This window comes from Synchiropus splendidus, chromosome 13 (assembly GCF_027744825.2).
Source record: "Synchiropus splendidus isolate RoL2022-P1 chromosome 13, RoL_Sspl_1.0, whole genome shotgun sequence".
In the NCBI taxonomy this organism is placed as follows: Eukaryota; Metazoa; Chordata; class Actinopteri; order Syngnathiformes; family Callionymidae; genus Synchiropus; species Synchiropus splendidus.
Genome location: NC_071346.1, coordinates 11,132,022 through 11,154,789, shown reverse-complemented (window position 1 = coordinate 11,154,789; position 22,768 = coordinate 11,132,022). Strand labels below are relative to the sequence as shown.

Sequence of the window (22,768 nt, the reverse complement as noted above, 5' to 3'; positions counted from 1 at the left end):
TAAAAAAATAAAAATAAAAATAAAAATAAAAATAAAAATAAAAATAAAAATAAAAATAAAAATAAAAATAAAAATAAAAATAAATAAAACAAGGCTGTTCATGAATTCATCTGACGGCTGAGGGGAAGAAGCTGTTCCTGTGATGGGAGGTTCTGGTCTGGATGGACCGTAGTCTCCTGCCAGAGGGAAGAGGAACAAACAGTCCATGTCCAGGATGAGAAGTGTCAGCTCTGATCCGACCTGGAGGTCTCTGGGTCCTGGAGGCATACAGGTGTTTGAAGCTTCGAACTGTGGCTCAAAAGTTGGCCGAGCTAGGCTCTAGTGTCTGTGGCTCCAGTTGGAGCAGGCTGTGACCTTTCCCCTACTCTGCAGCTCCGTCGACATGGCAACACCCTCTCACGCACAGCGCAGCTCAAAACGGCAACGTCATGGTGCTTCAGAGCGACCGAGTTACCTACTCCCCAAACTGTCTCGCAAAGTGTAGCGGATGGCCAAAAAAGCCAGCACAGTGTGGAACCGAATGTCGCAATAGCTACGCATTTTCGACTCTCACGCAAATTCTGAAAGTGCTACTGTAGTTCTGAGCACATTTTACGATAGAGGACAAGTTTGACGACAAAACTGGAGATTTTCATGTTTCTGTTTGGCCATAATCGCAGTTGAGAAACTCGAACTGCGTCTCTACAGCGAAAGCTCTGGGAGGAGTAGCGTGCCGAAAATGTAAACAAAATGGCCGACACGAAGGTGCATTCACGATATTAAACAACTTCCAATCTTCAAGAATTATGTGGAGCTCTACGGCGTGTTCCAACCTGTAGACTACGGCCGATATAGGCCCTTGAGGTCACGTGACGCTGCTGAATAAAGCTACATCTGGAACGGAAAAATACAGTAGACACAGCCCCCCTGCCAAATACCGAAAATAGGATTGATACATGTGCCGAGTCTGGCAGAAACCCTCTCTGCCACACCTGCCTCAAAACTAGACAAAGGTTTAGTGTTTATTTCCCTCTTAACTGAAGTTAGCGGACATAAAAGGTGGCTCTCAGATCGGTGACATAACAGCGATACCGACAAATACAACAATATTATACAGTTGATCTTACTTGAAAATGCTCTGCCCCCGTGTCTTCTGTTTACGCCAGACGTACCGATACCCATGCACAACCGAAGAGCAGTGCACAGACGTTGTATGCTACCAGTACTTTTTTACATCGAGTGAGAATCGGTGCACTGCAGTATGTGGTGTCTAACATTGAGATGAATGACTGGGTCACCGGCGCAAACTCTCCGGCACTGGCAACATGTCCAGTGGAGCGCTAACCCCGCAACCATGCTGGCGTCGTGGCCGGAAGTTCACGATCTGGACCCTGTTTTAAAAAAATGTTGGATTTGGATGGCGACGATGCAGTCGCTATGGAAACAAGCACATACTCTAACACTAAAGGCAGGCGCCTTCTATTGTTTTTATCCTTGAGTAAACAGCACTTAAAAGTCACTTTAGCTGAGCAGCACTGCCGGGTTTTCAAAGTTCTACAGATCATTCCCAGCGACGTCTGGTGTCTTCTGACCATGATCCAGGACAAAGTAAGTGCCTCCAACTATCACAGCCTCTCTGCTTCCTCCCATGCTGTAAAATGAATGTCTGAACAAACTATCTAACCTGCTCATGTGGTCGCTGCAGTGCGGTGCAGCTCACAGATAAAAGGCTTTGACATGCAATTACTAAATTAGTAGAGAAATTAATTTCAAGCCAGTGAACTGACACAGAAATGCACTGAGCTGCTAATCTGGGAGCAGGAGGCTAAAAGTCCTCTGGAATTTCAAGTTTAATGGATTAATGATGTCGGGGCTCTCATGTGGATACGATAGGATGGCAGAGGAGCTCGGGAGGATTGAGCCTGCATATGGGTTTGGAACAGCGCGAGCCTAAAGGAGCGCACGGCTGCAGTGTGCAGCCAACGTGACGGCTGCCATTGTCTGTCGGAGCCAAGAGCGCCACCACGACTGTTGTCATCGTTTCGATGGACGGGCTTTCCGTTACGGTCTGGTGGATGAGTGGAACAAGATTTTCTCAGCGTAGGAAACAGGCTGTTGTTTTCTCCCCGACCCCCACAACAAGTAGCACGACAACTGCCGAGCACATAGCCATGTGATGTTCGAGTCCAGAGGTGAATGAATCATTAAAAATCTTTTGTTTCTGCTTCCTTCTTAACATCCATCGCTTGACTGGTGCTCATCTGAGGGGAGATCGCAGGTGCAGCAGCTGAAGTCAAGAGCTCCAGACTCCTCTGTAAGCAGAAACCTCCAGCTCTACATGAGGAACACCCAGGCCAACAGATGTTTTCACGCCGGTGACATTCTCGCTGGGCCCCTGAGGCAGGTCCCATGACGGGGAGAAGGAACTGTTTCCCACAGGTGAGGGTGAGAATATAACTTGATCAAGAGCGTTGCCATTTTCTGTCTTCAGCCTTCAACATATCAACACTCCAAAACATCCTCATGACTGAACGTGCAGCACAGATCCTCCCATATATCGAGGTCTCATTTTGAAAAACAGGACTTTCCCAACCATCGTCTCAGAATGAGGAGGTTGAGGGAACCGGCATCACCATTCCAGTGGACGATAATGTATGATCTGCCTCTGCCTTCTGGCAGGAAGTGTTGCCATGTATAACAGTATCTCACAACATCCCAGATATCTGGCACCCGACCTCTTCCTTGACATGGATGGCAACCCAGACTGGAACCCAGGTGTAGAAATCAATGGAGTTGGACAAGTGGAATGGGATCCAGCTGCGCTGCTGTGAAGCTGAAGGACGAGAGGGGAAAAGGACTCGACACACAGGAAACAACAAAATAAAAGCACAAGAGAAACGAAACATGATCTCCCATGAACTTCAAACCCTGTTCATCTCCAAGTTGGTCGGCTCAACCTCAGCCTTGCTCCACAATGGATTGTATCAGGGATCGATAGAAACACAAGACAGATAGCACTGTCACCTAAAAATGACTCTGGTCTCTCCGATTTCAGTCTTTAACTGATACAAATAAGCCAAAGGTTGAGACGCTCTCATCAACGATTGTGTGATGTCGCCGGCATGGATTTATTTCAAGGCTCACAGTGAGAAATCGATGACGCATGAGGCCTTTTATTAAATAATAACTTGTTAGTTTCCATTCTGTTATGTGAAGCATGACCTCTCGATAACGCCTCCTGCTGGATCGATCAGAGGATCAGTGAGTCATAGCAGTCAATACTGGAGTTAATAACCAGAGTCAGGCGGCATAAATCCTCTTTGACATGTCAAAGCTGAAGAGCCAGGTTTACAGAGAACCACTGGACACCCGGCTTTGTCTGTGTCGCTGTTGACCTTTCTAAATAAAAATCAACAATGTCAGCAGGTTTAACAGACGCATTCAAATTCCATACACTGCTTCATTATTTTATAGTGTTGAATAAAACATTCGCTTGAACAGCAATTATCAAGCTATTTTTGTTTGGAAAAAGAATAACCAAATTTAAAGTGGAAAAAACTTGCTTTTGTATTCATTTGATCAAAGGCTTCAACATTGTGAGGAAAAGCATTGAAATTAATATTATTTTAGTTAAGAATAAGTTGTAAATATTTATCTTCAAGATAAATCAGTAAATAAAATAAGAAATATTCACAAAATCCCAGCGTGTGGGATCCTAGAAATAGGGTAAAAGTAAAGTATTTGAATAAGATCAAATTTAAAAAATGGATAAATATGAACAAAAATATGAAACAAACAAAAAAACTTTTTAAAGGTCACTTTGAAAAACGACAGTGTTCGATTCTTCAACAATCTGAAGTCATAAATGGTCCACAGCAAACATGGTAACTATGAAAGAGAATAAATCCCTGCTCCCTGACATTCTCAACAAACACGTCTGTAAAGTCTAATTTGATGGACATTAATATTTAAAACAGCGTTGAATGAAGTTTGACACAGGCGATCCTGATGAAACAGCCTCAGCTCCCGGCCGTTGTTTTGGGATGATGAAACATCACAGCACATATTTACGTCCATAGTATTTGGACAAAGCTCCAAATATATCTGACCTCATGTTTAAACACAGCAGCTCTCATTGATCTTTTAAGCTCCGCATGGACGCAGCAGATGGGTGGAGAAGATCCAGAGTTCCTCACCAGAATCCCAGCAAAGGTGGACTCTACTTCAGGATCGGATCCACATATCCCTGAAGCTCAGTACACAGAGAATAAAAACTACAAATCAATTCCATGAAGGGCTGAGTCTCCAGGGAGGGTAGACCTGACCTCACCAATTTCCATTCTGTTCAGTGAATAACCCTTTTTTATCTTCAGTTCACTTATAAAGAAAACAAGGTGCCCTGCTTCCATAAACACAGGCAAACAGAGCATCTAAAAATAACCTTGCTCGGGGCGGCTGGACCTGGTCCGTCCAGCTCCTGTTGCGTGCTTTTCTCACCTGGCGAGTGGCTCCCCGGGGAAGGTGACGGGGCCCATCAGCGGTCGGGGGTCGGGGGTGGAGAAGGATGCGAAAGGCCCAAGCCCACGAGGCAAACCATGACAGCCGACACCATCATCATCATCATAATCATCTCATCTTCATCTGCTGGATCCCCCCGCCGCCCTCCCATGGTGCGTCGCCATGGTGACCATCTGAGTGAAAGTGGGCGACTTACCCTGGAGGGTCGTGCGGTTTCAGGGTCAGTGAGGCGGCCAATGAGGAGCAGACGCTGTGCGGCGTCCAAGAAATAACTTAACTGGTTGAAGCAGACGTCGGAGTAACGCTGCTTTGGCCACATTGGAAACTGTAACTGACAGCGATGACTACAAAACATGACGGAAAAATCTATAAATATATACTTAAGTAACAAGGACAAAACGGACCTAAAAAGATTGAATGCAAGCAAGGATATTAGGAAGTGTTAATATGTCATGAAACCTATTGAAATATTTCATTTTATATGCATTCAATTTGAACATAAATCATCGTAACTATGGACCAAAATAAAAAGGCAATTTATTTCTAAATATATTATCAATATTCCTTCAATGTATTTTGAGGAACAAGAAAACAAAAAAAGCTGAAAATTTACAACATATAAGTTGTAATTTTAGTCAAAAGGGCCACGAAAATACAGGCATCGGGCCGCATATGGCCCCCGGGTCGCACTTTGCCCAGGTCTGATGTAAATGAACCGCTGGCACATGTGACATCGCTCAGTGCCTGTAGGTGTGCAGTGCGTAGGTCATGACATTGGTGGTCAGATTTCCGTTGTACTTTAAATCACTTTTGCGGGCTGGATCTGGCCCCCGGGCCTTGAGTTGGACACACACACACGTGCACTGATTTCCCCCCCACAATATCTGATGAAGACGCAACGTTTCTGCGGCGTCTTCAAGCCCTTCTTCCGACACCTCGACAAGCTCAGCTGCGACCACTAGAGTTCCCTTCATCGCACACAGCTGCAGTGCGCTCGCAGCAGCCTCGCCACACACCTCACACCTTCTGAGTCACAAAGTTGGCCTCCGGGACAAATTAGTGTTTTCAAGATGACAGTGTTTTCATTCACTGGCACATTAGGAGGTTCCTGTTATTGTGCTCCGACTTTATCGGAAATACATTTCAGATCACATCCTTGGTTTTTTTTCAGAGAAAATTGGAAAAACTATACATTGTGAATACAATTCGGAATCAAATTAATATTATAAAACAACGTTGAAATATCATAAAATATTTTCCTTTTCAAAATAAACTCCTAAGAAGATAAGTCAGAAAGTATCGCCATAAAATGTTCTCAATAATTTTCAAAACTTCATGAACAGTTTTTACTGTTGGGGGCACCATCACTTTCTTTATCATTTTTTTTTTTCAAGAGCTTCTCCACAGTTGTTAACTTTCACAGAATTGCAGCTGTCAAGTCAATTCATTGACACACGACTGCCACCATACGTGGCTAACGTCTTAAAACTGAGCGTCTCACAGCCCATAAGTGTAAAACAAAAAAACTTCTAGTGGCCCTCTAGGGGGCGTTCGCGACCCAAATATGGGCCTCAGCCCTATGGTTAAGACTAACTGTCCTAGACTCCTCAACTGGGGGGTGCAGGGGGGTGTATTAAATCTCTAGTTACTCCAAACTTTGATAGAAAAAAAGCCCACAAATGGTGCTCATATTAAAGCTAGAGGAGTCCGCCATCTGCCTGTGTAAAGGTGTAACTACATCAGGCTTCATATTTGCGACTGGGTTTCTTTAAATACCGCGATAGAGCTCACAGGGTTATTTTATAACACGTCAATTTAGTTGAATTGATGTGTACTCTACACTGACTCTTGAAGATTGAAGTTGAAAATGACGTCACAGCCAAGTTCAGTCCACTGAAGTCGAAAAAGAAGATAGCGACGTCCAGACAAAAGCAACTTCTTGATAAATATGTTTTAGTTGCAACTAAAACTCGCAGGATGTGTATGTTTTTGTTTGTCAATTTGGCTGTATTTACTTCCTGTTTACGTACAGGGAAGCCACCTTGTGTTCTCAGGCTGGTTTTTGTTTGGAAATGCTAGTTAGCTAAAGGCTACGTATCTTGACATTCAAAAGAAGTTACACTTTTTCAAAGACCATAAGATTTAATATTTGAATGTTAAAGTTATTCTGCCATTATAGTACAAACCTATCTTGAGGGGGTTAAAGCTCGAATGACAGACCTAACATCTCACATTTGTTCAGTATGAAATCGCAATATTGTGTTGTTGGCCTGAGCTGCAGTTTGTTTTGAGCTCACCTTTCTTCCATGTGAAGTTCATGCTTGGGTGACGTCCCTCACTGGAGGGTGAATGAGGTGCAACTCGTCCCGTATTTAGTCAACATGTCACATCTCATCCTGCGTCACTGCCGAGTCGCCAACACGGGAGCTGGACTCAATATTGTATGTCTGCACTCAGAGCAACGTGAATACGCAATAGGAGCGCGTGATCCATTATTGCCTCGCGCACACCTCAGGCTTGTGTGTCAGACAAGACACTATCATGAAAGTGGGCCTGTCGCAAGGAAATCTCAAAAGACGCAGAAGCGCGCGGGCGAAAAGGGCCACGAAACATGACGCCAGATTCTCCCTCGGGGGGTTGTTATTCATATGCGTCTCCGGGAGGAGGCTTATCGCATGTGACACATCTTTCTGCGGCTACTCGAGTCCAGAGACGACTCTGGATGAACCGGTTTCAAGTGCCTGTCAACACGTTATCAACATCTGGCGAAGTACACTGCTAAACGGCGCCTCTCAGCCGGAACTATCGCGAGAATTGAACTCATGAAAGCGATTCCAGAGGAAGAGACGTGACTTTAAAAAAAAATACACCAAGAAGAAGACGTTTCCGACAAGAAAAAAAAAAGAAGTTTTGATCTCACAATATGTTTTTGCGAGATCTCGCTACACTGTGACGTTCTGGGTTTATGCTACTGTTCCTTTAGTTCAATGGTGACAAGTGAGCGAGGGTGGAGCGAGATGCTGCGCTGGCAGTGAGAGAGCGTTCTGTTTTTTGGGAGTTGTTGAGGAGAGCGAGGAGCTGTTTCGGTTTTCTGGAGACCACCACACAGTGTTTGAGTGAAATAAAAGAAGAAACTAAACTACGGAACCGCTGTTTTTGTCTACTACCAACAGACGCTCCAATACTTTTGCAAGATCTTTGAACGCCGTTCAAATGTATTGATTCTGCTGCGAGAAGTAGAGGAGTCATGGAGGATGACCTGGCACTGATTTTAAAACCATGCTTGCGACGACGCACGGACTGTATGTCCTCATATGTTAGTCCAAATTTGAAATAACATTCAATGAAACTTTCCCACGGATGCTGACTTGCCATGGTATGGTGGTTTGATCAGGAAGTAGTTACGACGTCACTTCAAACTAGTTTTGCAAGCCCTCGCAAAAGTAGAAAACCAAAATTAGTATCGCGAGATCTCGCAAAACATCTCTTTTTTTTGGGTCATGTCCCCTTAGGGGCTCCGTAGTGAAGTGGGAACAGCTGGGAAAAGATGGAACACTGATGGAGACTGGGAACGGAGGGGGCGGGAGAATCCGTGGCAGAAATTGCAAATCCGTATTTAATGCTTCGGTCTCAAATGGTATCCTGCGAACATCAAAGGACCATCTCTTCTCCCTTCGCTCCGTAAATCTGAGAAAGCAAAGAACTCAAAAGGATTATTCTCCTCGAGCTCCAGAGTCCGTCGTGCAGGAGAGCAGCAGGAGCCAATCGGAGGAGGTTTGAAAGAACGCCAGCGTCAGTCAACACAGAGGTGTGGAGAGCGAGTCAGAGATGAAGGTTGAACCACTGATCCGCGACCGACATTTCTACATCAGTCAGTCTTAGGTGAACAACGCTTGTTCGTGTTGGCCTTAATGTGGGTGATGACATAGCCTTGAATGAATCCAAGAAGTGCCTCATTTCCAATTTTAAAAAAAAACAAAAAAAAAAAACATCCAGATGAATCGACTTTTCAGCCCGACTGACGAACAGCTTCTGAATGTCAACAGACGCGGCGCTTTTATTTCTACCACTCAATTCAGCCTGACAGAGAGTCACGTGCCGTCACATGACCCGCATGAGGTTCACCTGGATGAACGCAACTTTACATCTTTGCCTTGACATTTGTGATTTCTAGACTGGGGAATGGATGCGATGATGCCTTCACTGTCACGTGTGGCTGTGGGAAACACTAGGGAGCCCAACGTGACGAGATTAATGCACATATATTTATTTGAAATGCAGATAGGATATATATATATATATATATACACAATTTCAGCAGAAAATAGGAAGATACTTTTAAAGAATGTGAAACTAGAATAGATGTTTGAGATAACTGAATTATTTGATGCTAAAAAAAAGCCCCCAGGAGGAGAGGGAAAAAACTAAAAGAATATTTGAAACTAAATAAATATATTGGTATTCCAAAAATAATTTTAAAAAGCTATGAAGCTGAAATGATTCACAAGGAAAGAACAGACTGACACTAACCAAATAAAACTCAATAAAAAGACAGACAAAACACAGAAACAATTTGGAGCAAAAGAGTTATAAATGTTCTTGTATATATAAATAAAAGATTTAAAACTGCTAACACAACATGGGGGAAAAGGAACAGAACTAAATTGAAATAATTGAGAGAGAGAGAGAAAGAGAGAGAGAGAGAGAGAGAGAGAAAAAATATGCTTCGAGATTTAAAAATAAATACAAGGAAATGTACGGGGAGAGATGCAGTTTTACTGTTTTATCGTCAGTTCATGGGGGTAAATGAATCATCTGGACCTTCCCCTCCACCTCCGGGAGACAAGACAGCAGACACCTGTAATCAAAAAGGAGAACAGTCTGACAGTGAGACCAGGACACAAACCTGGGAGTGAAAAGAGGATTTCAGTCCTGCATTTACAGATAATCTTCTGAAGAGTGGCAGAGCGAGCAGGAATACTGTTAACAAAATGAAGGGGAGAGGAGCATCAGGCGCTTATCTCTGAAGGACTCCTGCCGCCCAGCAGGGTCACATGAATGAAGAGGTTTTAACCTCATTTCTCACATGCGCCGCAGCTCGGACCCCAGCGAGCCACAGAGACGTGCACCGTGGAAGAAGCGTGGAAAGGAATTCAGTCGGATCCAGTTTGTGAGGTGAACAAACACGAGGTGGGCTGATGCCGCTCAATGTTCCCGTGGCTTCGTCACAGGAACAGAGCCAGACGAGAACATTTAATGATGAACACAGACACGGTCACGGACTGCATGAAGCCATCTCTGCAGCAGAAAACATCCCTCAAGCAATTTATTTCTGCTCTAAGTAATGACTCATCACAAAGAAAATTATGGGGTTTGAGGAGTGTTTTTTTTTTTTTATCCCAAGCCGGACCAACACTGCCCCCTGTCGGTGATGTTAATCGTTGAAAGCAAATGGATTATTGAGGATAAAACTAGAAACATAAATGTTCTATTTCACATGGAGACAAAAACGGAGCACAAGTTTCCAAACATGGAAGACCTTTAATCTAAGCAGGGAAGACGTCTGTCGATAGGACACATAACAAATATAAATCTCTGGTAAACAAACAAGCAGTGATGGATTGTCTCACGTAGAAGCGTAAAGCCACATCAGTGGGGTGCAGCGGAGGTGTAGACAGGACCTGAGAAGGTCACACCAAATGTCCGGGAGCTCTGCTCGGACTTCCTGCATAGGGGGTCCTGCATGTTGGGGAGGGGCAGCGAGTGGCTCTTGTCCCGCTGCGGGATCTGGTGATAGTCCACCACCACACACGTGGGCTTGTGACGCCTGCGTCTCAGCGCACGCTTCTCCGCCCGGGTCTTCGGCGGCGGGAGCCCGTCGCAGATGCGAGGGCATGCGGTCCTGAACCCACAAAAGGAGGGGTCGTCCGAGTGGGACGAGGTCTCGGAACTGGGCTCTGAGGGCGAGTCTCTGAACGCAGGCTGGAGAAACCGCTGAGCAAGCGTGGGGCGGGTGACCACCGCGCCCCCGTTACATTTGGGGGCTCCGTTACACAGTTCAGACGCAGCTTGAAAGGACAGACTGTCAACTTGGTCCAGAGGTTTCATCTTCCGCCGCCTCTTCTGCAGCAGAAAGACGAAGAGAGAGTCAAAACCACGAAGCACGCTCAAAACAAACCGCAACGTCGGTACCTTTCTGATGGCTGCACAAAGACTCGTGGTCTCCTCAGCATGGAGGATATCTGGCAGAGAGAGGAAAGAGGGTTTACATCAGCCTCCAGATAATAAAACTTTCACGTCTGAACCTTCAGTGGCGTCGAGCTGCAGCTCCTCCGTGTGAATGAGAGGATAGGACGCGCTTCTCTTCAAGCCTCCGTCCTCACAGGAGAAGGACCTGTGGAGGGAACAGCAATAAAGACACTTTTATTAAAACACCCGCTCACTTAAGATTCCGGCTGCGATGCTCCCGATGAATAATGGCATCGATAAAACAGCTTAATGAGAAGAAGCCATTCATGACACCATAACCTCTTCTCATTAGCTTTAAGGGCCAATTCACGCACAGCACTCCATATTTCACATGTGGGCTCCGCCGACAGAAGGCAGAGCAGCTTTGCTACCTTTCAGGAGAGCAGAGGTTGTAGGTCCCAGGCAGGACGGCTTCTGGTTCTGGAGTTGGCACAGCGGTGGGTCGGGAGCGGTTGAGGAGCAGCACCAGGCCCAGACACAGACACAACAGCAGAGACAGCAGCAGGTAGGTCTCCCGGTCAGACACCTGGGGGCGCACAAGCAATGACTTGCTAGCATCTGAACAATATACTGGTAACATCCGAGTTACGACTTACGGTTCCGACCAACCGGTCCTAAGTCGAATGCCATTCAAAATACGACGTGAGGGTTATAGGTGCTACTGTAGTGGTAGATGGCTTTGTGAGAGTGAGATGCTGGGATACTGTGCTGCCGTTACTGTCGTACGCCATGCCAGACATTGAATTAAAAAAAAAAATACACATTTGCTGGCCGTGGTCGTAAGTACAGGCGGACGCAAGTCGAGCAGGTCGTAAGTTGGATGTTACTTGTAGTCCCAAGTGCTCTGATTCAGTTTTGAGTGTTCAACACTTCAGCAGAACCTCTCACGACCCCTAGTGGCGAGAGGTAGTGTAATTTCTGGACTATTAGCCGCTACTTTATGCTCACGTTCTGAGACCTGCGGCTTGTACAACAGCACGGCTAATGTATATATTTTTACAGGCTGAAATCTGACTAAATCAGAGGCTTTTTATTTACCCTTAAATTTCTCAAAATGCGGTGTTTTCGGCCATGTGTCCACAGCTCCATCAACAGAGTCGATCTCATGGAGAATCGAGAAGCAGTCGCTGAGACCGGCAGTGATGTCGGAACTTTGGGCGCGTGGGCGAAAAAAAGCGCGTTTTGAGGACTTTAATGTGAATAAAAGATGTGAGACGCTGTTAAGTCGGGTTTTGGCCGCGGACTCCAGCTGGAGAGTTGCACCTTGTCTATTATGAGAGCAGTGTGGATAAATCAAGACACTCCGTATTACACAGCTGCTATTCCCTCACTCTCGATGCTGGACCCTGTTTTCAAAACTAGCTTTGAAAAGCGTTTTTAAGCTGGTGCACCACTGACCTGTCCACAGCACAGACAGCACCACTGAACCCGTGGCTTATGTATGAACAAGATCTGTTTTCCTTCTTAAATTTGGTGGGTGTGGCTAATATTCGCTGCGCTCTATAGTCCGGAGATTACGGTAATTTAGTCCTCGGCAGCGATGTGTTACCTCACTCTGCAGCTGACCGACGCGGGCGGACAGATTGAGGACCAGCTGAGTCATATTCTCCAGCTGACCCTGCAGGATCTGGATGGACTCAGTCTGCCGTTGGTCCTGCAGAAAAAAAAAAAACATTAATAACAACATCAAAAAGTGAGGAAGAAATAAAGACAACGCACAACAATAAAGTTAATGAAACATAATAAAATGATTTCACTGCTCACCTGCTCTTCCGCGATCCTGGAGGTGTTCTGCAGTTTAATGATGGTTTTGTTGAAAGCCTTCTGCATCTCCTCCATCTGCCTGCGATACCTTCCCAAAAATAAACCACAAAAAATGACACGAGTGCAGTAAACAATCTAATGAGTACACAGTAAACGCAGTCAGTCATTGACTACTATTAGGCAAAACAGCTACTGAATTCAACTCAAGCGTCAAGTAAGGATGGTTGGTGCCACTTTATGTTGTGATGGTCGGCAGCTGACCTCTGACTGAGCTGCTCCAGGTAGCGTCCACTCAGCGACATGTTCATCTCCAGAGCTTTGATTCGATTGTTGAGCCGCATGAACACAGACTCCTTCTGGCTGGATCCATGAACCGGGTTGCCGTTCTGTTCCGAGCCATTGAGCGGCTCGGCATAGATGTCTGTGAGGATTGAGGAGGCGGGAGGCCCAGAGGTGACAGGGGGAGGCAGCTGACCGTTGGCGATGTCCTCTGTCAGATCCTCCTGCTTACTCTGCGTGATATCAGAGTGGCCAGTGGAGGGCTCCAGCTCTGCTATGGAGTCTGCCGCAGCCTGAGACGGCTCTGTAGATGCATCCCCACCTTGCTGGTCTAAATGTGAGGCTGTCGGTTGGATCTGGGACTGATCTGCTGTTACAGGGGTTGAAGTGGAAGAATCTTTCCCCAGATTTGTCACATTGGTGCTTGGCTCTTCTTCAGCAGGAGCCACGGTGGACACATCTGAGGCGCTTGGTGGAAGTAAGATGGAGCTGCTGGAGGATGGTGAAGCATCAGAGAGCTGCCCTTGCGCCAACACATCTGGAGTCTTCTCTGGAGTTAGCAGCTCAGTGGAAAGCTCTGGGGTCTCCACAGCAGCGCTGGCATTGGCAGGCGACGAACCAGCGCTTGCAAGCGGAGGCAGGGTCGAGGTTTGACTCGGCTCCAGCAGTGGAAGTTCAGTCGTGGCCTCTGCATTGATGCCGTCTCCAGCTACTGAGTCCTGCTGTGGCATCTGATCCTCGTCTTGCTTCTGCGGCTCCTCAGTGGGGAGCAGCGTCGGAACAGGACAGGCTGAAGGCGAGGCGGGAGGCTGCCAAGTCGCTGTCTGAATAGAGGGAATTATTCTCTTCTTCCCTGAGATGTGATTTTTGCGTTGTTTATAGAGCAGAGCCGAACATCGCTGCAGGAGATACTCCTGGAGGGAGTAAGAGGAGAAGAAGGCAGGAAACAGTGCGCAATAATCTCGACTGTGTTGTCGCTCTTGATCGCCATCGCTCTTCTCCTCGTCCTCGTCTTTGTCCAACAGAGTGACAGTGGAGCTGATGTCGTCCTCCTCCTCTTTTTCTAAAGGAATGACTATTTGTTCTCTCTCAGGAGTGGCTTCTTGTTGATGAGGTTCAGTGACAGGGGGCTCCTGGGGAGCAGGTTCAGCCTCTGCTTCGCTGGTCTCTGATGGAATCTCCACTTCATCTGCATCCGAACTGTAAAGACAGATTAATCATGCCTATTTTGGTTCTCAAAATAAATAAATAAATGACACTAAAGACAACGCAGGCCTATATCTGCAAGTACAAACACAACTGGTAGTTACACAGTTACGGGGAGAACAAATGCTTGTGTTTCTGCAACCAACGTTAGAGACTCTAAGCAACTTCTCACTCAGCCAATCTGCATGAGGTTAACATTAAGCAACACAGTTGCCTGACACAAGTTGTCTGACTCATGACCTGTGAGTCAGTGACGTGGAATGGTGTCCGACAAATTCAAGCATGCCGTTTCAATGAGTGGTGGTTTAAAGAAGAATAATATCAATCCTGGCTAACAAGGAGACACAAAACTTTCTGTACTACTGTTGCTATAAGTTATTAGCCACACATTCATGCTCCCAAATTCACAGGCGAAATGGTTCGGCTAGCATTAAATGTCAGTTAAAAAGTTTTAAAATAATTTTTTCAAAGTTAAAATACATTTTTTTATTCACAGCAATAAAAATAGACATTTTCCTATCACCATTCGTGACTAAAAATTGCAACAACATTGCTTATAACCGTGAAGCCCCTACTGTGCAGCCACTTCAATTTAAGACAAAGGTTGAATTAATTTTGCAGAGCAGAGTGTAGAAGAGACAAACGGGAGGAAGGAAATACTTTTCTGTGGTGTCTAAGGTTTCAAAGCTGCAGAAGTCAGAGAAATCAAGTATCCTCAAAGCAGCATTTCTCACACTATGGGGCACAGAGACTTTGCAGGGGGGAGTCATACGCCCTCCCGCTACAGTTTTTCTGGGTCAGAACTAAGTTTTGCTGTCACAGTCACCTGAATTCAGGTGGGGGAAAGCTTCCGTGGGACTAAAAAACAAGCCCAGAATTTGAGACCTACATACAGAAAATCATTCCTTAAACTACACACTACACTTGTACTCACACAGAGTTGAGGTCCGTAGTGCTACTGTCGGTTGCATTTTGAAAAGGGGCGCCAGTGTCGGTGGAATTTATTCCCTCTGATGTGGACATGTTACCTTAAAATCACAGCGAGACCATGGTCACCAAAAACACACGTGTCTGTTGTCGGGGGAAGATGACGCAGGCGTACCTGGACCACCGCCAAGGACGTTCACAGCAATGTTGTTGACCATGTTCAAAATAACATCTGTGGAAAACAGCGGAAACAATATAGGTTGAAACAAGATTATGACTGCCACATAAAAAAAACCTGTTTGGTCTCCTGACCTTTCGCAGAGCCAATCAGATTATTGGAACACTTGACTTCTCCGGCTGTGTGTCCCGGTGGATAATCTGTCGACACAAAAGAATAAATGAATCAACAACACTGAGTCAACACGATGTTATTTCCGTCTCACCTAATTCATCGTCCTGATCGTCGGGACGTTCAGAGGGATCTGCAATTTCCTCATACTCCTCCACCATACTCGTGCCAAACACCCTGAAATAAAAGACGCAGAACTGTACCCTGGACATTCAGCACTTTCACCGCAGTGCACCTCTTCATATTCATCATGTTTTCATGCTCCATACCGTATGAGACTGAGGGGGCAGAAATGTTCCGAACCAAAGTGAGAGACCAGCTCCACCTGTAAAACACAAATCCCTCTTATCAAGTCAGTTCATGCTCATATCTAGACCTGAAACATCACCACTCATCGTGTTAATAACAGACTGTCCAGACGTGATTTGTCCTTAAATCAATGAGACAGTCTCAGGGAATCATAAGTTTGGGAATGTTAAACAGCTTCTCAATATGATTGTGTGATTGTTTAGTGGGTTATTTAACTTAAAATGAGTTGTGTTAGGTTCACGTTAATATTCTATTCAAAAGCAGGCCAACCTTTATGTACTTGGTGAACATCTGAAGCAGAGGAAAGAGAAAAAGAGAAACAAATTAAAGAGATACATGCATACGACCGGTGTTTGTGTACTTCAGACAACAGTAAACCTAATAATTTCACAAGCTTTTCAAAGGCATCCTGTCCTGAATTACATGCTCAGATAAGAAGAACAGATACACATAACAAGTGAAGCTAAAGAATGTACTTTAAAAGTAGGAAAATGAAAAATTATACAGAACAGAAAAGGCAATATTTTCCAGACCAAAACACAATGCTCTTAAACTGGAGCTATTGACATGATCAACTAAAACGCTAGCAAGCTTATTTTTCAATTAATAAAAGGCAAAGCTCATCATGTATACCAGGTGAAGTAAGAGAAATAAGGTTTTTATATTATATTATTATATTATTTAAATAATGTTGGACCCTAGTGGATGACTGTAGTAAGTTTGTTTCAATATAAACAAACTCAGTAAGTTTGTTTCAATATAAACAAACTCCACTTACTTTCATGTATTTGGCATAAAGATGTTCATCCAATGGGAAACTCTGAACCGTGCGTTCGTCTCGGCCGTGAAAGGTTCCCAGCTTTACCCATTTGTTGGTCGGATACCTTGGAGAAAAAATGATTCTTGACTAAGCAGAATGTTTTATTGACAATGAGAACTTCAAATGGAATCACTTCACAGGTGTTACCTGTCGCTGATAGAGACAAGAAAGTCTTTGGGTGTGGAAGAGAAGAGCTCAAAATTGGCGATATCCAGCTGCTTTAGTTGGATGGGCTCACAGAGCTCAATGATGAACCTGGTGGTGAGCAAGGACAACATCAGTTCACATAGGGAGAAACAAGGGGAAAAAAACAGCTGCACACGTACCAGATTTTATTACTGCAAGGGTTCAGCATGTACAGGTCCATGTTCTCCTTCAAAATGGCTGAAGTGCTCTACGAGTGGCAACGTTTCCGTCAGTAAGCTTGTTCTAATCTCCAATGTTAAATTTCAAGGTTACCTTGGCTTCTGGATTAGCACCAAGGATCTTGGCTCCACACTCCACTGATGCATAGTTGTTGAAGTTTTTCTGGACCTTCTTCACAGTGGTGGAGGCCCCATTGTTCGAAGTATGGGTAGTCTGAGCTGGTGAGAAGAAAGAGATCGATTCAACAGTCTGAATTAAGACATTTGCCGATGTGGTCACTTGGGGTCACAAATTCTGTCTGAAAATGGCGACTAAATCACAACAACTTCAGATTAAACATTGACTGGCTCACTTTTCTCTTGCTCGACCTCCATCATTTTGCGCTTCCACTCATCAAAAGTGGGGATATCCTCAGGATCTTTGCCACTGGGATCTCCATCTGTTGAGGCCGGTAAGGCTCGATCCTGTGGCAGCAGAAGGAGAACATAAGATTCAAAGTCTTCATGAGAGCGTATTTATGTTTCTGACCAGCTCCTTCGACGGGTGGGAGACGTTGGTCTCAAGATGCTGAACGGCCGAAGGACTCAGAGGAGGGTCACTATGAGTTTTGGTTCCAGTTGTGTGAGCATTGGACGTGTTCTCCAAAACGATTGGTGGACTGCTGTAGAAATCAATAAATTAAGATTCAGAAATGTATTTAATACTTTTCATTAATTCCTACCTTTCACCATCGTAGGGGTTCGCCTCTTCCTCGTCACAGTCAGCAGGGGGCAGCACTGACTCATCGACCTCCAGTGGGTCTGCTGCAGATGAATCATGTGGAAGACTACAGACACAAAATCCATTTATTCTCCAAGCCCCACTTTATAATATGAATGCAAGAACAGGTAGAGCTCGCCAGGCTTCTTTAAAACAACTGTTAAACTAAACCACAGCAAAAGAAAAAATCCTATCCACTCTTCAGGTCTTGCTTTGAGTCCTCAGAGATGGATAAGAATAATGGAAACACATTCTTGCCTGTCAGAAGCGCCATCTTGAGAGTGGGCATCGACCGCTTCTTTGACCTCAGCAGCAGGAGTAAAGGCAACCTCAGGCGACGCGGTCAATGACTGGTCATCTTGAGGTGGAGGATTATCAGTCAGCGTAAATAGCGAGGCAGGCTCAGGTTCCAGCAAATGTTGTGAACTAGGCCAGTCCATGTCTTCAGCTGGCTCATCCACCTCTAGGACCTGACGGAAAAAAAGGGGAGCAACAGAGAAGTCAGGGGAGTTCTACAACCTTTTAGCATTTAAATGTTTCAGGAACAATCGATGGACGGTGTTGGATAACACAAACATTCATCCAGGCTCGAAACTGTTCCACTAGTCCGGAGTTCAAACCTTTTAAAAGCATTTAGGAAAGCATTAGCAACATGCCTCCAACCCAATACATATTGGATAAATGATAAAAAAAAGTACACTTCGCAGACAGGAAGTCTAAAGAGTAAATGTGCTGAATAATAAATGTAGCATCTTTGCTACATGGCTGATCAAATAGTAGTTTCAACACAACTGTTAAATAATGAAAGCGTAATAACCAAAGGCAATACAGATGTACACAAATTGAAATATGTGAAAATAATAATGCATGTTGTTACAGTTGGTGTTTACTTCCTCAATTTACAGGTAAAGTAGGTGTTTTTGCACATCTGGAGTGGAAAAAGTAGCTGGTTCTCAGAGTGATTGTGTCCATCTCATGACAGGTCAGCAGCCAGCGATTATTTTTAAATATTTAATACGCAGTGCAGCTTTCGCTCTAAGACTAGGCTGTTTGATTGATGACTAGCAGAGCAGCAGCAACGCTTGCATGCAACTTGATATTTATCCACCGACGAGTGCTCAAAGTGAAGTGCTCTGATTCAGCCTCTCAGGAGTCAACACAAAAAACTCTCAAATATTACAGCGACAAACATGACATTTTATCAGTAGCCAAGCCATTGAATTTACCAAATGAAATGGCATCCAGGTGACTTTATTATATCACTTAAATACAACTTTATTCTGAGTAAAATATAAACAGGCTGTTACCTCCAAGTACTGGCCTGTTTTCTCTTCCTCCTCAGTGGCCTTTTCCTCATTTTGAGAAGTGGCTTCGAGCCAATGCTCACTCTCTGACACTAATAGAAGAGCTGGAGTGAACGTTTCTTCAACCTGGAGTAAAGACACACAATGAGACTCTGTATCATTATATTAAAAAATTCACACAGATTTAAAAGTGTTAAACATTTCAAATCGTCGACCCCACCTCATGGATCTCTTCTTTACTCTCCTCCTCCAAAATTATGTCCCGTGAGGACACGCTCCTTCGGGCCTCCTCGGTGCAGCCCACATAGTAACTAGGGTACCTATGAAACAGATGAATGTAGTGTGAATGTAGGTCAGATAATTCTGCAAAAGAAACTATGCTATGATCTATTGAGGCTAACAGGTAAAATCTATGATTCGGAAGTAACTAGTCACTGACACACTTGGAAAGTCCAGCTCCAGGTGTCCCAGTTCCTTTTTTATCTAATCTGCATTGAGAGTCAGGAGATTCAGTCACCAGAATCGGGCATGCGATGTGGAAAAACGTCACTTTTAAATTCCAATAACCCTTGTTTGCTAACCTGATAACAGTAAGGGGAATGTCACATCGAGATAATGGTAGGTCATATAAATAGAATTTCAAGCTTAAATCTGCTGTGTGGCGCACTGTCAAGGTCACTGTGACATGCAGGGGCTGAAAATGAGTTTAAATATACCCTCTGTTTGTTTTCCAGCAAGCATGACCGCAGGTCCAGAGAAAACTCCTCTCTTAATGGCTGACCTTTACACTTTACACTCAAATCTTATCTGAGATGTTTCTTGAAAAGCTTGGCAAATAACTTTTTCAAAATCCCTGAGGCAATTGCAGCTGAAATATCAGTCAACATTGTAAGTCGATAGTAATATAAAAAAAAATGCCATGGTTTTACAATTGAAAATGGCAAAAAAATGTTTATATAAACTGCTGTAATTTCCATAGACTTTTCACACCATGTAACTCCACAAAGCCCCAACACGAACAACCTTGCTCATTGTCCTCCTGAATTACAGGTCAACTACTTGGCTTGACCAGACTTCAATGGCCAGACAGCTCAGTGAACAACAGAGCATTTGTTTTCTAACTGAAAGCCAATTCCCAAAGGAGCTGAACAAGGTGTTAAGGCTGATGGTGTTCTGAATAATTTACTAGTTAAAGACTCAGAACTTGTTCAACAACAAAAATGTATCAGTGGTGAGTTTGATCTAATGTAACTATGATCATAAAGTAGAATGAGATGTTTGTAATATATATTTAAGAGCAGCTCATTGTGGTTATTGTGGGCCACTTCTTCTATTTTAGAAGCTACTAAATGAAGTGACTGCTTTTCCATTAACAAAATGATATGGTAGCTGAGGGGTTTGAGTTGGAATTCAAGAAAGACTGAGAAGATCTCTACATCATGACAGAACACAGATGGAAAAAAAGCCATAATATTTAATCATTAACCATGAAATGGAATATAAATATGATTTTAAATGAAGGGGGAATTTGTTTTAATACAAAGTTCTTTGGTATTAATTCACCATTTCAGGATTACAAAATTAGTAATAGTTCATTTAATGTATTGGAAGCATTTTTTGTGAATTTCAGGACAATAGTTGATTTTTAGCTATTTAAAGGAAATCACCAAAATACAATTGAAAATAATCTACCCTTTATAGAAATGAGAGAAACACCACCAGCTGTTATGAATGTTTTAGAGTAGATTTATAAATATGTGAACTTAATGAGGCACCAGAAAAACTGCTCTTAATTCATTTATATTCATTTCATTTACATAATATCATTTAAATGACACATCCACTCCTCATTCAACTCATGGTTGCACTAAAGAATGCCTCTAATGCTGAGATACTCTGCCAAAATAAACTGACAAAATATTTTTAAGGAAAATAAACAAAGTAGGCTGCTGGAAATCTAAATAAAAGCAACCATCACAGATGACTGGGCCTAAAGCCAGTTTTAGCAGCAGTCAGCAGCACGTCTTCACACATACACTCAACCATCTACTCTGATTCTTCACCAAGTTCCACATCTCAGAACCACACTGTGGGTCCATGAACCGATCAGATGTACCTCACCACATACAGTCCCAGTAACAGTGAACATCAAATTGAATTTCTACATGCCCAAAAAACAACTTTTTTTCTGTCATTCAAAGCAACCTTTAACTTCTATTGTGATTTGAGCAACAACTGCTGAGTCACATGAAGCAGCCTCTGATGTATTACTAGCAGCGACCTGCACCACTTTGAAAAAGATACTGACCAATGTAGTCTAGGAGAAGTGTGGACAGGTAGGAGGACTGTGACAGGTGGTCATAATTGCACGGCTACGAAGTGTAAAGTAACGTCATCAGGGGAAAGGAAGCGGTTTCCCAATATCAGATAAGGACACACAAGACCAGCCACAATCCACAGAGTGCTTGTTGTTCTAATTGAAAGACAAGAAGGAGAAAGGTGGAGTTAAGGCTCTTCGGCTTAAATTATTAACTGGTTACAGGGTTGAGGAAAAGCTGAAGAGGAAACTGGATATCCTATTCATTGAAATGATAGTTGGAATCAGAAGGGATAAATCCACACTTAAAAGATCGATGGAATCGGAGAATTCTACACACTTTTATATATCATGTCCGGGGGAAAACATGAAGATAGTTCGAGTCTGACGTGAGATGGTTTGCATCTAGGTCATGTCCTCACAACCCTGGATCCGAACACCATATGACTACGTTGGTATCTGGTGTAGTTATATGCTTAGCTACTACAGTACGACAGCATAAAGAATTGAACACAATCGTGCTTCATAATCCCTTTCTGATGGGTTCAAATGGTTCAGATTAAGTGACATGGTTTGAGGGGGAAACTATCATAGCCTCCGGGAAAATCCTGCAGAGAGCTGTGGAGAAAAACGTCATCTGATCACTGCTTTTTAGTCAAGAAGCCAAACCCACCAGGTCACTTCAACTTCTCATCTGATGAGACGACCTCTGACCTCGTTAGCATCTTTGGAATTAGCATTATAGTCCCTAAATTATTGAAATAAGTACAAGCGCGCTTTGCTTAACGTTTAGCTATAGTTACATGGCACATAGAAAATAAACAGCACGCACCGTTCCAGTAAATGCTATCGCTTTTATATGAGCGTAACGTCAATGTTTTGGTTTTTATTTAGCAGCTAATGCTAACACGTAGTGTCATCTGTTCAGAAGTCAGCCAGGTGCCACATCACGGCTAGCTCTATGGGAGATAAGCGGAGCTGTTTCGTCGGAAAAGGAGGCGAATAAAACACATGGTTTACTGGCAGTCTTTTAGATAAGTTACAAATGAAATTGTACGCTGAAATGTCTTCAAAGTGAACTTACCACAGAGCTAGAGAAAAGCATAGCGACAATGACACAACTCGCCATAACAGTGGTGTCATCTTCATCCTTCTCCCGCTGGAAGAGACATTCTCACTGTAGGAGTAAAAGTCGTTTAAGATCCAGGCAGGCAGCTTTTTCAAAGTGCGTTCTCAGTCAGAGCTCGTTGTTTGGATAATCTGGCTGCAGCTGCTTGTGCTTGCTCTCTGCTGTTGTGATGTCAACTTGCTTCTGCGCGGTGGATGGCCGGAGCGCTCGTTTCTGATACCGCCTCTGCCCGGCTGGGCGGGGATGACTAATGTTGGACTTATCTAAGCAGCTAAGGAGACATGTTATATTCAGCATTATATATTCATAGTATGGACTTGTTTGCAGGAAATAAAATTCAACAGTAGAATTATTTTCATTTTTAAAAAAGAGTGTTTTTAGTCATATTGAAAAAAAACAACAAAAACAACGAATCCTTATATGTTCAAAAATTAAGAAATAAAAAGATATATGAAATTATCATAAGGTGATACTTAAACGCTGTTTGTTCTAT

The 22,768-nt window shown here is 43.8% G+C and overlaps 1 protein-coding gene across 2 annotated transcripts; it reads right to left on the bottom strand.

Annotated features, from left to right (window-relative positions):
• Positions 1-10,018: 10,018 nt before the first annotated feature.
• LOC128769442 (SUN domain-containing ossification factor-like) lies at positions 10,019-22,451 on the bottom strand. Of its 2 annotated transcripts, none has more exons than XM_053883162.1 (24): positions 22,231-22,451; positions 19,050-19,149; positions 18,833-18,955; positions 17,784-17,995; positions 17,488-17,592; positions 17,295-17,427; positions 17,119-17,230; positions 16,860-16,984; positions 16,727-16,794; positions 16,548-16,655; positions 16,359-16,464; positions 15,851-15,871; positions 15,541-15,596; positions 15,366-15,448; positions 15,235-15,300; positions 15,098-15,154; positions 14,930-15,023; positions 12,772-13,989; positions 12,511-12,598; positions 12,296-12,400; positions 11,118-11,272; positions 10,803-10,891; positions 10,690-10,739; positions 10,019-10,620 (listed from the first exon to the last, which is right to left on the bottom strand). In XM_053883162.1, exons 1-24 carry the CDS (start codon positions 22,293-22,295, stop codon positions 10,147-10,149), a joined length of 3,813 nt encoding a protein of 1,270 aa, XP_053739137.1. In that variant the 5' UTR covers positions 22,296-22,451; the 3' UTR covers positions 10,019-10,146. The 2 variants fall into 2 exon arrangements, with proteins under 2 accessions (XP_053739137.1, XP_053739138.1); XM_053883163.1 differs by having other exon boundaries at positions 17,295-17,424.
• Between the last annotated feature and the right edge of the window lie 317 nt (positions 22,452-22,768).